Source organism: Pongo pygmaeus, chromosome 17 (genome assembly GCF_028885625.2).
Source record: "Pongo pygmaeus isolate AG05252 chromosome 17, NHGRI_mPonPyg2-v2.0_pri, whole genome shotgun sequence".
Taxonomy (NCBI): Eukaryota; Metazoa; Chordata; class Mammalia; order Primates; family Hominidae; genus Pongo; species Pongo pygmaeus.
In genome coordinates this window covers 73,645,162-73,662,755 of record NC_072390.2, presented here as the reverse complement: position 1 = coordinate 73,662,755, position 17,594 = coordinate 73,645,162, and the positions used below count along the sequence as shown (strand labels likewise).

The following is a 17,594-nucleotide window of genomic DNA, read 5'->3' as shown; positions in this document are numbered from 1 at the left end:
CTCGGCATCAAGTATTGGCTTTGAATTTGGGTGAGCCTTTACTTGCTCAAACCTCCACTATCCTAATTTCTTTATTACATTCTAACTGGTATGGATAGATTTGATAGATTATCTTTTCTAAATTCCACTTGTGTAAATCCTACTTTAATATTACAAAGCAATTGGCACGAGATTCAAGTAAAATAAAAACATGGTTGATAAAAAAGAAGATCAAAACTGTTATCATTCTTCTTAAGCTAGTTTTAAAATCACGTTTAGATTTTTAAAAAAATTCATGCGATTCTCCTGCTTCAGCCTCCACGGATGCTGCAGTGAGCTGAGACTATGTCGCTGCACTCCAGCCTGGGCGACAGAGCCAGGACTCTGTCTTAAAAAAAAAAAAAAACAAATATACCGAAGAGGGGACGCGCGATTCTCCTGCCTCAGTCTCCCTAGTAGCTGGGATTACAGGTGTGTGCCACCATGCCCAGCTAATTTTTTTGTATTTTTAGTAGAGACAGGGTTTTGCCATCTTGGCCAAGCTGGTCTTGAACTCCTGGGCTCAAGTGATCCATCTGCATTGGCCTCCCAAAGTGCTGAGATTATAGGCGTGAGCCACCACACCCATCCTAAAACTAAAATTTTATATTCAGTTCCTCACACTAGCTATTTCAATTGCTCAACAACCCCATGAGGCTAAAGGCTATCACACTGGGAGTGCGGATACCAAGCATCCCATCGTCACAGCAAGTTCACTGGACAGTGCTACTCTGTGGTAACCACAGCTGAGCACTTGCATTTTTTTTTTTTTTGTTTTTTTGTTTTTATCAGATACATGATTTTTCAAATTTTTTTCTCCCATTCTGAGGGTTAACTTCACTTTCTTAATGGTGTCCTTTAAGGTGCTAAAGTTAATTTTGATGAAGTCCCATTTATCTACTGTTTTCCTTTGTTGCTTGTGCTTTTGGTATTGTATCTAAGAAACCATTCCTAAGCCCAACATCACAAAGATTTACTTCTGTTTTCTTCTAAGAGTTTAACTCTTATATTTAGGTCTCTGATCCATTTTGAGTTAGAATTTGTAATGTGGTAGGAAGGTAGGGATCTTTTTGCTGTGCACGTAGCTACCAGTTAGTTGTCCCAGCACCGTTTGTTGAAAAGACCACTCCTTCTCTATTGATGGTATTACCATCCTTGTTGAAAACAAGTTGATCAGAAATGTATGGGTTTATTTCTGGATGTTCAGTTCCATTCCTCTGATCGATACGTCTATCCATATGCCTACACTGTCTTATTGTAGCTTGGTAGCACTTTTTGAAATTGGTACGTCTTCCAGCTTTGTTCTTTTCCAAGGTTTTTTGGCTATTCTGGGTCCCCTGCGTTTCCCTACCAATTTTACCAGTTTGTCAATTTCTGCAAAAAATACAGCTAGGATTTTGATAGGAATTGTTGAATATGTAGACTAATTTGGGCAGCATTGCCATCTTACCAATATTTAGTTTTCCAATCCATGAACATGGATGTCTTTCCATTTATCTGGATCTTAATTTCTTTAAACAACGTGTTGGAGTTTTATTCTTGATGCTACTGTATATAGGATTTCTTTATTCTTGTTTTCAGAATGTTTGTTGTTAGTACAGAAATAAAACTGATCTTGCATCCTGCAACCTGTTGAACTCATTCTATCCTGCAACCTGTTGAACTCATTTATTACTTTTTATGGATTCTTTAGCATTTTCTATATACAACTATATATCAACTGTGAATACATATAGTTTCACTTCTTTTGCAGTATAAACCGCTTTTCTTTATTAGCTTATTTGATTTTCAGATGTTGAACAAACCTTGAATTCCTAACCTAACTGCTGTGGCTAGAACTTCAAGTACAATGCTGAATAGAAGTAGTGCCGAGTGAACATCCTTGTCCTTCTTCCTAATCTTAAGGGGAAAACATTCAGCCTTCAGTCTATCACCATGAAGTATAATGTTAGGTGTGGGCTTTTCATAGATGTTATATTTATCATATCTAGGAAGATTCCTTTTATTCCTAAGTTTGTTGAGTGTTTTTATGAAAGAGTTTTGGTTTTTATCAAATGCTGTTTCTGTCTCATTATTAAGACAATCTATGTGGGTTTTGTGCTTTATTAAATACGGTACAGTTGATCCTCATTATTCACGGTTATGTATTTGTGAATTTACCAACTTGCTAAAATTTATAACCCTCAAATTGATATCTGTGGCACTTTTGCAGTCATTTGTGGATATGTGTAAATGGGTGAAAAATTTGAGTCACCCAAAACACATGTTCCCAGCTGAGGCTGAGGCTGAACAAGATGATGCCTTCCTGCTTCAGTCTCATAGAGAAATGACTGGAGAGTGGAAATGGCAGGGGCAATTCAGTGTAGTACAACAAGCTCTGGCTCCAGGGCCAGCTGGATGGGGTTTGAATTTCAGCTCTGACACCTGTTAGTGGGGTGCCTCAGGCATGTCACTTAACACTTCTGATACCTCACTTTCACTTCTGTAAAATAAGGTAGAATTTGCTAGGATGAATTAAGAATTCAAGCTCATAATGTGCATGAGATAAACATATGTATACACACATATACACAAATACACTTTCTCCTAAAAGCAGTTGTTCCATATTTAATTCAGTGTTTGTGGGAGAATATTCTGTAGAACATAATTACTGTGAATAATGAGAACTGACTGTATATTAGCTTATTTGATTTTTTAGATGTTGAACCAACCTTGAATTCCTGGGATAAATTCCACTTGGTCATGATATAGAATCCTTTTTATATGTTGCTGGATTCAGTTTGCTAATATTTTTGTTAATGATTTTTGTGTTTGTATTAATAAGGAATATTGGCTTATAGTTTTCTTGTGATGTCTAGTCTAGTATCAGGGTAATACTGACCTCCTAGAGTAAGTTGGGAAGTGTTCTTTCCTCTCCTACTTTTAGAAACAGTGCAAAAAATTAGTGCTAATTTTAATGTTTGGTAGAATTCAACAACGAAGCCATCTAGGCCTGGGATTTTCTTTGTGAGACTTTTAAAATTACTAATTCAGTATTTTTCCTTGCCAATTGCATTTTTAACCAACTTTTAGGTAGAACCAAAGATAATAGTATTATCTCATTAGGCCAGTGAAATTCAAGAAGAAAATACATATTATCAAGGAAGATGCTAAATATTTGGAAAATTCTGATAGGCAGCTATGAAAATTATCCATTATATCTTGATTCTTAATCTCTACCTAGCTTTAACAAACATTTTATCACTTCTCATGCAGTTTCATAATCTTATGAGCAAGAAATTTCAGCCTGTTCTACAATTTATGTACAAACCTCTTAACTAAAACTTGCAGCAAAATCCTTATAATCAAAAACTAAAGTCTGTACATTCCTCGAGATAATACACAGATATGTATCTGTATATTTTTATATATATATAAATATATTTCACTCTATCTACAAACATAACACTTATCTCAGAACCTGTCAGGAAGGCAGTTGTGTAGTGGAAAAAATACTGGAATAGATTTCTGGAGGTCTCAGTTCTGGTGCCAGCTCTAACTTAGATGCCTTTCTGTGTTTCTTCCATGGATAAAATTAGGTTATGCCTAGTGATCGGCAAGGTTCTTTCTGGTGTTAAAAATACAATGACTTATTCTACAATAATGCCATTCCCATTGCTCTTACTTCAGAGTGGTCACAATGAAAATATTTTGTTATATACATATAAACATACACACCTCCATACTTCATTTGTATAGAACTAATCAACCAATTCACAAAATCTTAGAAAGAGGAAGTCTGTGATTAAATAATGTAATTTCAACATCTCAAAGTCCTGAAGTTTGCTATGAAACAGTTACTACTATTCTTTCTCTACATATACAAATTTGCCTTTTCACAATGTCTCACTTTATGTAAGTGCAGTACTATTTCACAGGCATCTAAAATTATGCTAACTTTCAAAAACAAGGAGGTCATTTTTCAGAAATTCTGAGCCTGTCAGAGAAACTAAATGGTATTTCATCAGTTGTCTCTACTGGCACATTACTTCTACTAAAATGACATGAAGAATGGTGAGCGAAACTTGAAATAAATGCATCTGGAGTCCGGCTGCAATGACAGCTATCTGCTGTTGTAACATTACTTGGATTACCAGGATGTGAATGGTAAACACCATGGAATGGGTCTTGCAACGAGTGATAATGCCCTGCTCCTCCTGAGGTGGCTGCAGAATTCTGGTAAGGACCATTAGACATAAGACAAGTTTGAAAGCAAGTCTTCCTTCCCAAACCTCGATGCATGTCTAATTTAGCAATGAGAGGTTTCCCAACATTCACTTCCTGCTTGTCCTCTACAGTATCTTCCAATCCTGAGTACTGATATGATAAACATACTGTGAAGACTAGATGTTCCTGAAAAGGAAAAAAATCTGGTTTATTATTGGCATCAACAGTGAATATATAGCAATCTGAAAATATTCACACATACACACCCCTACCCCCACCACCAAAAATCCACTCACTCTCCTTTCCCAGGTTCCAAATCCTCAAGGCATCCTTTATATCTCCCTGAAACTGAGAAACGCCAGCTAGCATTATCTTCCTTTTCCTTCATGCAATACTTACAACACATTTAGAATTTCTAGTTCTTACTACTGTTAGTAGTCAAAGTCAAAGAGATCTTATACTCTAGATGAACAGGGAAAACATTTTCCAAGCACTGCAGCTTAGGAAACTTACCCTTCCCTATTATTAGATATAGGGAATTAACTTTTAATTAAAAAATGATCTGGGCCCGGCGTGGTGGCTCATGCCTATAATCCCAGGACTTTGGGAGGATGACACAGATGGATCACTTGAAGTTAGGAGTTCAAGACCAGTCTGGCCAACGTGGTGAAACCTGTCTCTACTAAAAATACAAAAAATTAACTGGGCATGGTGGCGTACGCCTGTAGTCCCGGCTACTCGGGAGGCTGAGGCACAAGAATCACTTGAGTCTGGGAGGTGGAGGGTGCAGTGAGCTGAGATCGTGCCACTGCATTCCAGCCTAGGCGACAGAGAGAGACACCATCTCAAAAGAAAACAAAAAAAACCTGGTTTTATACGTTTTATAAAAAAAGCTTAAGCTGTTTTTAAAATATTATAATAATCCATAATCGTAGGTGGAAAATACAACTGAATCAGATAATGGGCTAACTTTTTAAGAGAAGAAAGGATTTTAAGTAGATGAGCTTCGAACAGGATGACCACAGGTTTATGTGTGTAATTCTCAATCGTGCCCATTCCATTCCCTGAGTTTTAGCTGATACATTCTGTGGTCATGTAGTTGTGAACAAATTAAAGTCTCAATTTTTGCAAAGAAAAGCTTTCATTAGAACACTCAATGTGCAGAACTAGCTTCTCATTTGTAAGTCAACTAGAAATAAAAAAATGGAAAAGAAATTCTAATTTGCTATATGTTTAGTCATAGAACTAGGAAATGATTACTTGAAAATCTGAACATATTTAAAAGTAGAATATGGAGCTGGGAGTGGAAGCTCACACCTGTACTCCGAGTGCTTTGGGAGGCCAAGAAGAGAGGATTCTTGTGGCCAGGAGTTTGAGATTGGCCTGGGCAATATAGTGAGATCCCTTCTCCACAAAAAGTTTAAAAAAATTAGCTGGGTGTAGTGGCATGTGCCTGTAGACTCAGCTACTTGGGAAGCTGAGGTGGCAGGATCATATGCACTGAGGAGTTTGAGGTTATAGTAAGTCATGTTCATGCCACTGCACTCCAGCCTGGGTGACAGAGTTAAGACTCTATCTCTAAAAAAAGAAAAAAGAATATACTCTGTTACTAATTTTTTAGCATTATGGAGGGTAAGCACACATAAAGTCCTCTCGCAACCATGGGAAACAGAATATAAAAAGGGTCACTGATAGGACCTTCTGTAGAATGGTTATCTAGGACCTTCTGTAGACTGGTTATCTCTAGTTTAATAATAAGGCAGCATATCTATGGTCTATGCCAAAGTAAGTTTCTAGTTTCATAGTTTTCCATTAGTAGCTATAAACAGAAAAGGTAGTAACCTTTAATTTTTGCAGTGAACTGAGTCTGGTATAGAGGCAATGCTTGGGAAGATCCTTTGATACCAAGTAGCTGCCAGTTTCTTCAGGTGTGCCTTTATTTGCATCTTTTGGATCAATATCTAGATCCTGTAAAAAAAAAAAAAAAAAATTAGGGACTGTTAATAATGAAATCAATGAAAGCCACAATATAATCTAGTACATAAGACATCTTAACTGATATTGTCCTCTCGTGAATTTTGGCCTCTCGTGAATTTTGGTAATCCCAAAATTATCCAGGACTAAACAATGAAAACAACAATCTATGGTTATAATAGGAATTCTCAATTCTGTACTAAGCCATTTAAAAAGTAAAGTGAGCTCTGAAAGAGCTTCCTTTCAAATGATTCCTAGAAATGCTTCTTGAGCTACTCAAGTTTCCTCTTAAGCAGAGAGAGCCCCATTAGCGTTTGACTCCTGGATTCTCTCCTCTTAATCATCACTTTTGGGAAGGTGCAGGGAAATTTATATGATTAGAATATTTAAGAAGGATAAATAAACCGCCTTTTCCTTTTTCTTCTTTTAGAGCCAACCCAATGGCCAAGAGTAAGAGGGTTCTGCCGCTCCATGAGAAGCCCACAGGCCCCCAGCTTGCTCAGTACCTCAGGAAGCCTATCTGGGCTCCGTACTGCTGAGACTGGAGGTATGGGGTGGCCACTGAATTCTGGGGTTTGGTGCTAGACCGTTTACTCTGACATGAAGCAATATCCTCCACAAAGCCTCTATCAGTAATCTAAGTGATATTTTGGGTTTCTGCTTGTCTTACTCCTTGCTTGCTTCTCAGTTTGTCACACTCATGTAGGAAAGAGGGGTACCATTTACTGGCTTCTTTAGACCAACATAAAATAACTATCAAACCTAAATGTTTGAAAAGAGCAGAACTAGATTTCTATTATTCCAGCATATGACCATACCTTAACAAGACTTAAAAACTACTGTTTCCAATATAAGTTATAACTGTTTAAAAGGAAATTATTCTTGACATATTTATAGCACATTTTATTCCTTCACATTCGCTCTCCTGTTTAGGATATAAGAAATTAGAGGCATCCTTCCTGAGTGAACTTTAGACATTTCTAAATCTCATAAACTTAGGGTATTTTGGCAATTAGTAAATATTATGACCAGTGTTACTAAACTATAAATATATATATTTCCTTTATATTTACCATCAACTTTAAGTTTTAAAAAATTTAGTCTTTAGTAAGTGAGAATATATCACTGTATTTTAAATAAAAGAAGAGACTCACAAGTGGAAAATCAGTAACATAGGCATCACACATTATTATCTCCGATGGTTTGTAAACTATACTTGTATAGATGATCATGACATTGGAAAACTCAGCTGCAAATCCTAATTGAATCTGAACACCACAGTCAAACTTAAGACACATACTTTCTGGAAGTTCTGAAAAAGAACAATAAGAACAACTTTGGTAGGTTTTCTGATGATAAGAGGCAAATATTTATGGAGGAGAATATAGTTAGAGAGCATTTCTTTTGCTTAAAAACATGATTTACATTGTTTAAACACACACAATTTAAAAAATAATGCCCAATATTCTGCTGGCCAAACAAAATCTTTCATTTACCATTTGCTTATAGTTCTTATCCAACTGTATATACAATTTTTATTGTGGCAATCAAAAATATGCATACAATTGTAGATAAATTTTCACTGTTGCCTAAATTTATATGACCAGAATTTTTAATAAAGCACAATGTCACTGAACAGCCACATTATAGTTTGTTACCTTTAACCATTCTGTTAACTCTTGAATATTTATAATACCTCTGGGTTTTATTGTTTTTCTATCATAGTTAATATTTATTTATACATACGTAATGCTTTAAGATTGTTAGATAAAGCTATGTGATTGTTCCTTTACATATGGGACAAATTATTTTCAATTTACATGGAATATAAAGTTTCAGCATAACATGTCCAAAACAGAATATTAATTTTTAAAACATTTGTCTACTTGATGGTATTAAAAAGCAGAAACATACCATCAGTTTTAATTATTCCTTAATTACTTACATTAGCCATTTAAAAAATTTTTCTCTATACTTCCAGCAGTGTGGATTGTTGAATTTGCATCATTTGCTTGTTTACTGAGGAGGGTCTTAATTTTTTTTCTCTTATTTGTTACAAATATTTTCTATATGACCTTTTCATTTTGTTTTATGAAGTTTCGTTTATTGATCTTTACCACTGTAATTTTGTTATTTGTTGTTTAGATCTTTTTTAGAGAAAAGACATTCAATTACTTATCTAGTTATCTGGAATGGTGAGATATTTATAGCATTTTACATTTTAATGTGCTTTAATATGTTAATTTACTAAAAATATGTATTAGAGAATAAATTCTTTTTTTGAGACTGAGTTTTGCTCTTGTTGCCCAGGCTGGAGTGCAATGGCGTGACCTCAGCTCACTGCAACCTCCGACTCCCAGGTTCAAGTGATTCTCCTGGCTCAGCCTCCAGAGTAGCTGGGATTACAGGCACCTGCCACCATGACCAGCTAATTTTTTGTATTTTTAGTAGAGATGGAGTTTCACCATGTTGGCCAGGCTGGTCTTGAACCCCTGACCTCAGGTGATCCACCCACCTTGGCCTCCCAAAGTGCTGGGATTACAGGTGTGAGCCACCACACCTGGCCAAGAACAAAAATTATTACATATGAAAATAAAGATATTTTATAGAAGTTCATTAAATACAATTTTTTTCAATTATCTATAAGAGACTCACAGAATAGATACTTGGACTCAGAAAATCCAAAATTATTTCCATTGGTAATTTAAACTTATTTTTTCATTAAACCATATACAATTACCAAAAGGTAATTAAGCTACAGATTGATTTTCACATCATCTTCTCTGCTGATCACTCAACTTACTGATCAAGTGTCCAAGAGAGGATGCTCAGTTATATGAATAATCAAAAGTACAGAGGACTTGTCAAGTGCCATGCTCAGTTCTACCTACACACTCATTAATCCCAATAACCTATGAGGCAGGTACTACCTATTTTTTTTTCTTTTCGAGACAGAGTCTCACTCTGTCGCCTAGACTGGAGTGCAGTGGGACAATCTCTGCTCACTGCACTGCAACCTCCACCTCTCAGGTTTAAGAGATTCTCTTGCCTCAGCTGCCCTAGTAGTTGGGATTATAGGCACGCGCCACCACACCCCGCTAACTTTTTGTATTTTTAGTAGAGACGAGGTTTTGCCATGTTGTCCAGGCTGGTCTCTAACTCCTGACCTCAGGTGATCCACCTGCCTCGGCCTCCCAAAGTGCTAGGATTACAGGCGTGAGCGACCACACCCAGCCTGAAGCAGGTACCAAGTCTTATTTACATTTTACATGTTATAGATAACATGTTCATAGAGTGGTAGAGACTGGATCAGAACCCAATCCATGATTTTTGACAGGTCACAATATAGGAGAATCTAAAGGATTGTGTATTAGACGAATGGAAACTTAACCTATTTTAAAAGTAGAAAAATTTTTAAATGGTCATTTAAATTTTACCAATAGTGACAATAATGGGCTAAATAATTTGATATTTCTAAATCAAATAAACCAGTGTAATATCCATAATTGAAATATTTGTTTGGTTTGAGATTTGCCTAGTAGGCCAAAATATTTTCACTGTAAAATTGGGAGGAAAGTTATTTATTCAGAAGAAACTTTATGACTTAACGTAAGTATATTATAGATCTAACAAAAAATAGGCTTTACCATACCATGAGCCTTGGCCCACTGTAGATTCCGCACAAGAGATTCAGCAGAATATTCTGTTCCCTGTATTGGATCAGTAAGTGCTCTCTTCTCAGATAAACTACTTCGAATCTCTAGAGCCTGTTTGCCTTTGGTAAGGTGACACTTACCCATATCTAAAAGATATGAAAATAAATATTATTTTTAAGACCACCAATTCTTACATTTTAAATATTTAGGCTAAGAACTATCCTACATTATCAGGTTATATTCTCAGTATCATTTATTCACTCAACAAATATTTCCTGAGCACCTATTATGTGCCAGACATGGCAGGCATGTTTTAATTTTTACTCATGTGTAAGTGTTCATCAATAGTATATGCCAGTGTTTTAGGTTTTTGAATTCAACAAAAATGTTCTATGTATGTCTTTGTAATGTGCCATTTTCATTCAACATGTTTTAGATACAGACTAATGTACATGGATACACATCAATTTAAATTTAGAAGTATGTTATTTAAGTTATAGTTTATCCTACTTCTGTCTACTATGTTATAAATTAATAATAGTAAGGTTCTTTTTTTAAAAAAAGAGACAAAATTATGTAGTGATCCAGAACTAAGTCTAAATTAAATCAACATGTTGGGGGTTAAAAGGAGACACCAAGTATTGTAGGAGTACATTACAATTATTATTTGTTAGAGAAGAAAAGATATAAATAGAATTTTTTTAAAAAAGATAAGAAAATGAGCCAAATCAAAAAATTAGATGGTTAAAACAGGTACAAAAAATAACAAATGTAAATTAACTAAATTTTCTCATTAAAAGACCATGATTATCAGATTGGATTTTAAACAATCTGTTATATGGTGCCTCCAAAAGCTACAGCAAAGCAGAATGACATGAAATGTTTGAAAGTAAAAGCGTAGAGAAGCAGGCTAGCCTAGGGGTTAAGAGTAGGAAAGTAAAAGTGTAAAAAAAGCATATTAGGTCAACAAAAAGGAAGCTGGTGTGGCTCTATTAGTATGATACAAAAAGAGAAAAAGCATTTGAAATGGAGGCATCACTACATAATGATAAAGGTTCAATAAGAAAATATAAACATTTAAAACACAAAAATAGTCACTATATATGAAGTAAAAAGTGCTAGAATTACAAGAAAATTTGGTAAATTGAGAGATTTCAACATCTCAATTATTGATCAAAGAGACAATCAGCAGAAATATAGAACTGAACAAAACAGTAAAAATTAATAGGCCAAACCTAATGGGCATACATAGACTTCTGCAACCAGTTACTATAAAAATATCCATTTTTCTCAAGTACACATGCAAAATTTACAAAATTTCATCTTTTACTTAGCCATAATGAAAACCTCCACAAATTTCAAAGCATAGCAACTAGACAGACGATATTCGATCACAAAGCAATTAAGGTAGAAATGAAAAGCAAGAAGTGAAATGAAAATTCCTGCCATATTTGAAAATTAAAGACAGTATTATATAACTTAAAGGTCAAAGAAAAAAAAGTAAACTAAAAAAATCCCTAAACTTATAGGATGTGTGATGAAAGGGATGTTTTAAGAGAAATGTAAAGCCTTAGAAACATAAATTGGAAAAAATAGGCTAAAAGTGAATGAACTATGATGATGTTAGAAAAAGAAATAATAAATGCAAGGCAAGACATAAATAAACAGCAGAAGTTAATGATGTAGAAAACAATGAAAAAGTAGAAGAAATCAACAGAGCCAAAGATTGGTTCTTCAAAACGAAATAGCACAATTGGCAAAAGCTGGCAATAAATAAAAAAGGAAAGTAGGTACAAGTAATACTGATGAAAACGGATATGTAACTACAGATAAGGCAGAGATTAAAGAATACTATTAGAAATATGAGCAACTAAATGACAACAAATTTGAAAACTGCGCAAATTCCTTGGAAAATATAACTTATCAAAATTGACTTAAGAAATGAAAAGCCTATATGGTACAAGAAATATTCAAGATATTGAAGCAGTGGTTAAAAATCTTCTACCAAAAAAATACCAATCCCAGGTTGGTTTATAGGCAAGTTCTACCATAAACATTAGGGAACAGATCATAATTTATACAAAATTTCCCAGTAAACAACAGGGTGTACTTCTTCTGTATTAGAGTTCTCCATCTTCTGTATTAGAGTTCTCCAGAGAAGCAGTACCAACAAGATGCACGCATGTGTACACGTACACGTGTGTGTGTGTGTGTGTGTACATAGAGGGACAGTGAGAAGAAGGGACTGACTTAAGGTACTGGTTTATGAATTGTGGCGGTGCAAGTCTGAAACCTGCAGGCAGGCAGGCTGGGGATGCAGAGGAGAGTTGTAGTTTGAGCCCCAAAGGCGGGCTGCTGGCAAACTCCATGCTTGTGGGAGGTCAGTCTTTGCTCCATTAAGGCCTTCAGCTAACTGGATTAGGCCCATTCACATTATGGAGAGCAATCTGCTTTACTGAAAGTCCACAAATTTAAACTTTAATCTCATCCAGAATAATGTTGGACCCATCACCTAGAAACATCTTGAATAATACTGGACTAAATATCTTGGCACTGAGGCCTGGCAAAAGTTGACATAAAATCAACCATCACAACCTCCATCTCATTCCACAAGGCCTACACTACATTCTATCAGATAACACTGATACTCCGTACGCCACTGATACTGATAACACTGATACCACTAAATACTAACTTTATTTTCTCATAAAATTAAACCAAATAACAAGAAAGTAAAATTACAGGCCCATTTCCCATATGAATATAGATATGAAAATTCTAAACAAAATGATGGCAAATTAAATCTAGTAGTGTATTAAAAATATACATCCCAATGAAAGTGATTTATCTCAAGTTGGATTAATGTTAGACTATCTATAAATTTAACTCACCATATTAAGAAATTGAAAGAAAAGAAACATCCTATTTTTCTTCTTCATAGCTGCAGAAAAACCATTTAATCTTGTTCATTTATGCATAATAAAAATTTTCAAAAAAATTAAGAGAACTTCCTTAACCTGATAGAGTGTTAATAAAAAAACTTATAATATTCTTCTAAATGTGAAAACATTAGCAGTATTTCCTTTAAAGTCAGAAACAAGACAAGGATGCCCACAACTACCTATTCAATAGTGTCTTAGCAGTCCTCGCTAGTATTATATCAAGAACATATACAACATTCCTCTAAATCAATAAGCCAAAAAAAAAAAAAAAACACACACACAGAAGAATGACAAATGACACAAAAAGATGTTTCACATAAGATATACATATAGCTATTAAAAATATGAACAATGTTCAATATCACATGAGATACTATTTAACATTTGGCAAAAATAAAAAAGTCTTGACTATCAAGTGATGGAGAGAGTACAGATTCACATTATCCCTTGCTGGCTGTGGGGAGTAGGGTAAGTGTAGACTCGGCAACCACTTTACAAAACTGTCTGGCATCCTCTCTTAAAATGGAATACTGTCATACCCTATGATCCAGCAATTCCAAGTTGTAGAATTATACTGCAAAGAAATTCATGCATACATATTCCAGGAGACATATACAAGACTGTTAATGATAGCACTGTTAACATAGCAAAAACCTACAACTAACTCAAATGCTCACCAACACAGAAGAGCAGTTGAAAAAAACTGTAGTATGTTTGCATAACAGAATATTACATAGCAGTTAAAAACTACAGTCATGCAACAATATGGATCAATCTTAGCAACATAATATTAACTAAAAAAATCTAGTCCCAAAGACTACATAGAGCATAATACCTTTTTATGAAGTTAAAAACAAAACTACGCATACTTTTTTGGGTATATATAAACTCAATAAAACTATGTAAAACGAAAAAGGAATAAGTTTAGAATGGTAGTTATCATGGAGTGGGGGAAGGGAAAAGAGGGGTCCTATAATTAGATGTAGGTTACTTCAAGGTCCTATATTCATATCGAACATCTACTCACAATAAAAACCCTCAGTAATATGTTCAACACTTCTAATAATGCTGTCCTGAATAGTACAAAAATAAAAGTCCTGTTACAGATTGATGGCTGTAGCATTATAACAACCAATTTACCTCATATTTTGTTTTCCTTGCACACAGTTGAAATTGTTAAGGTGGGCCGGGTGTGGTGGCTCACACCTGTAATCCCAGAACTTGGGAGGCTGAGGCCGGTGGATCACTTGAGGCTAGGAGTTTGAGACAGGCCTGGCCAACATGGCGAAACCCTATCTCTACCAAAAATACAAAAATTAGCCGGACGTGGTGGTGCATGCCTGTAGTCCCAGCTACTTGGGAGGCTGTGGCAAGAGAATCACTTGAACCTGGGAGGTGGACGTTGCAGTAAGCCAAGATCATGCCACTGCACTCTAGCCTGCGCGACAGAGACTCTGTCTCACACGAAGAAACCAAAAAATTAAAAAAGAAATTGGTAACATGTTTATTTCCCCCTTCAACTGCTTGGCTTATAATCTCTGAATACTTTTCTCCCTCTGGAATTTTTTTTTTTTTTTTTTTTGAGACGGGGCTCGGTCTGTCACACATGCTGGAGAGCAGTGGTGTGATCATACTTACTACAGTCTCAAACTCCCAGGCTCGAGCAATCCTCCCACCTAAGTCTCGCGAGTAGCTGGCACCGCAGGTGCACACCATAATGCCTGGCTAATTTTTAAAATTTTTATAGAGATGGGGGGTCTGACAATGTTGCCTAGGTCGGTCTCAAACTTCTGTGTTCAAGTGATCCTCCTGCCTCAGCCTCCCCAAATGCTGGGATTACAGGCATGAGCCACTGTACCTGGCCCCAAATAATTTTTTTTTAAAATTGAGATGGGGTCTTGCTGTGTTGCCCAGACTGGTCTTGAATTCCTGGGCTCAAGCAATCCTCCTACCTCAGCCTCCCAAAGTGCTGGGATTACAGGTGTGAGCCACCATGCCCAGCCATGGAATAAGTTTTAATTAAGTAATGTGGAAGATCCAAAGGGAGAAACAGCAAAGTTTTGTTTCAAAATTGGATGACTTGTGAAAAATTTCATACAACTACTTTTGCTCTTTACTACTAAGACAGGGGTCAGACACAAAGCATCCAAAACTCAAAATAAGGGCTAGATTTAACTGTATTATTTATCATGATACTATTAGGCCTTTACTTATTTTGTACAATGAGTGGGCCGTTACCCATGAAGGGCACAATGTGCATGGCACTGAGCTGAGTGTGCTCCATGTACACTACAGGGTCTTCCTGCCTGGGCAATTCTGGTTAAGCAGACATAGTAGGACTGAAAAAGATCAGCGAAAAGCAAAACTGTCTAAGATGTTTATAAGAAGTTCAAATATCCTCACAGCACATATCGGGATGCCACTCATTGCTATGACAATTTGGTAAATATCATATATGAGTGAGCATGGTGCTTTTTATTAAGTTTTAAAATAGTTAAAATGTACTTCAAAACGAAATTGAAATAAAACACTGTAGAGTTTCTGGAGCACCTTACAGGATCTCAGTTTGAATATAACTGACATAATCCAAAGGTTTTCTTTTTTCTTTTTTTAAAGCAGCAGAGCCTTTCCTTCAAATGTGAGCTTCAGAAGAAGCCTAATGTAGAAAACAAATAAAAGTGGAACTTCTCTGGATGAAGCGGGAGGGTGGCAGTAAGTCCAAAGCCCTGGCTGGTTATGTTAAATGGAAAAGTGGCTAAGTCAAGTGATCTAAAATAGCTACACAGATAAAAACATGAAAATAAATATGGCTGACAGTTGGTCAAACACCTTATACCCAAACTGCCATCACTGGAACATCCATGAAACTCCATTTTCTAGTGGTGCTAGTTTGTAAAAGAATTTCTTCTTTTTTATTTTTAGTTTTTATTTTGAAGACAGGGTCTCGCTATGTTGCCTAGGCTGGTCTTGAACTCCTGGCCTTAAGTGATCCTCCTGCTTCAGCTTCCCAAAGTGCTGGGATTACAGGCTTGGGCCACCATGTCTGGCCAAGTTACCTTCTTTTTGCTATGGCTTATAAAATGTTTTTTCAAAATACACAGTGCAATCTACTGAAATAATAGGTACTTATTCAGCATCTGACATATGCACAGCATTATACCAGCAGGCAGGGAAAGAACAGATAGAAATGGAAGATGTGGCATTAGACCCCCTAGGATCACATCCTTAAATCAGGATTTAAAAACTATTAAGTTCATCAGGGAAAAAAATGAACTCAGCTTTTCCCAGCAGTGTCTAAAAATTTCTGTAAAGTTTTCTCTCTCCCATCCTGGGAGAGACTGCTCACTGGACAACTCCCCACCACCCCTCCATGCCACCCACCCACCCTCAAATAGGGAGATTTGCCAGCACCAAGGCACTGGGCATAGAAGCAAAGTAGACCTCTGAGAATTCAACTTTATTTACTTAATGACTGTGCCGAGGCTTAGCCTTGTAGTCTAAGTAATGCTGCACAGGTGGTGGAGAGCTAGGTCAAAAGGGAAGGAAAGATGACATTAAATAGCAGAAGTGTTGCTGAACGTTATATTAATATAAAAATTGTTTTATAAAGTAGATACTAATTCCAAACCCACATAATAAGAATAAAACAATCACCAGAGAGGGAACCCTGAATAGGTGTGTCTCCCCTGCTCTCCTTTTTCTGAGTAGTTTTCTCTTTATTTTACCTTCTGCAACTTCATCCAGTAACACAGTGATTTTCTTATCTTCTAATAATCTATCTTTTAAAAATTTCATAAAGATTCCATTTGCCAATCCAGAATGCTGGATTTCAAAAGCTTCTGCTCCTTGACACCTTAAAAATAGAAAAAGAAGTTAAGCCAGGCACAGAAAGGCAAATACTGTATGTTCTCACTTATATGTGGATGCTAATAAAAATGAACTCAGAGAAGCACCCAGCAGAATGGTGGTTACCAGAGGCTGGGGGGTGGGGACGGCATGGGGACTGTTAGTCACAGGGTACAATGTTTCAGTTAGGAGGAAAAAAGATAAGTATTTGAGGTGATATGTGAATTATCTTGATTCAATCATTCCATTCCATGTTGTCAATATCCAATAAAAATAATTTTTTAAAAAGAAAATGTTAGAAAAGCAAACACTTGCCAAATGGGACTTCTGTATACACCGATAAGCTTCATTTTCTCTTCTGCCTCTCACATGACATCGATAATTAAAGAGTTAATCTTTAAGCAGGAATTACATGCCCAATTTGGGCTTAATAATTAAGATACCATGATATGGAATGTTAAAGTCGATCATTTAAAATTTTCTACGCAGAATATCAAGGAGGTAAATTTATGCCTACATGTCTATAGGTATTTTCCAGGCCTCTAATCTACAATCAAAAAACCCTCAGGAGCCAGGCACAGTGGCACATGCCTGTAATCCCAGCAACTCAGAAGGCTGAGGCAGGAGGATCGCTTGAGCCCAGGAGCAGTGAGCTATATGATGGTGCCTCTGCACTCCAGCCTGGGTGACAGAGTTAAGACCCCTGCTCCTAAAAAGCAAAAACAAAAAGACATCAAACAATAAAGGAAACTTCAACGTAAACATAAAATGTTCTTACGTGGCATATCCAAACACAATATTGGCGGTGACTTTTAGTGCATCCAAGATTGGAATGGTATCATCGTAGTCATTTCTATTTAAGGGAGGCGGAGAAGGGCAGATAGAAGTATGAAAAGTTAAAGAGCATTCTTAAAAGGGTATAAATAATGAGAAAATACAACAGTTTTTTAGA

At 36.1% G+C, this 17,594-nt stretch overlaps 1 protein-coding gene across 4 annotated transcripts in view; it reads right to left on the bottom strand.

Annotated features, from left to right (window-relative positions):
- Positions 1-321: 321 nt before the first annotated feature.
- Positions 322-17,594, bottom strand: part of MALT1 (MALT1 paracaspase) — an 80,048-nt gene continuing 62,775 nt past the window's right edge. For all 4 annotated transcript variants that reach the window (XM_054460530.2, XM_063653759.1, XM_063653760.1 and 1 more), the window contains 6 exons: positions 17,421-17,495; positions 16,522-16,649; positions 9,851-10,000; positions 7,353-7,510; positions 6,067-6,192; positions 322-4,410 (listed from right to left, as the gene is read on the bottom strand). In XM_054460530.2, the coding sequence (XP_054316505.1) occupies positions 3,973-4,410; positions 6,067-6,192; positions 7,353-7,510; positions 9,851-10,000; positions 16,522-16,649; positions 17,421-17,495 (1,075 nt within the window). In that variant the 3' untranslated portion in view covers positions 322-3,972. The remainder of the gene's footprint in view (positions 4,411-6,066; positions 6,193-7,352; positions 7,511-9,850; positions 10,001-16,521; positions 16,650-17,420; positions 17,496-17,594) is intronic.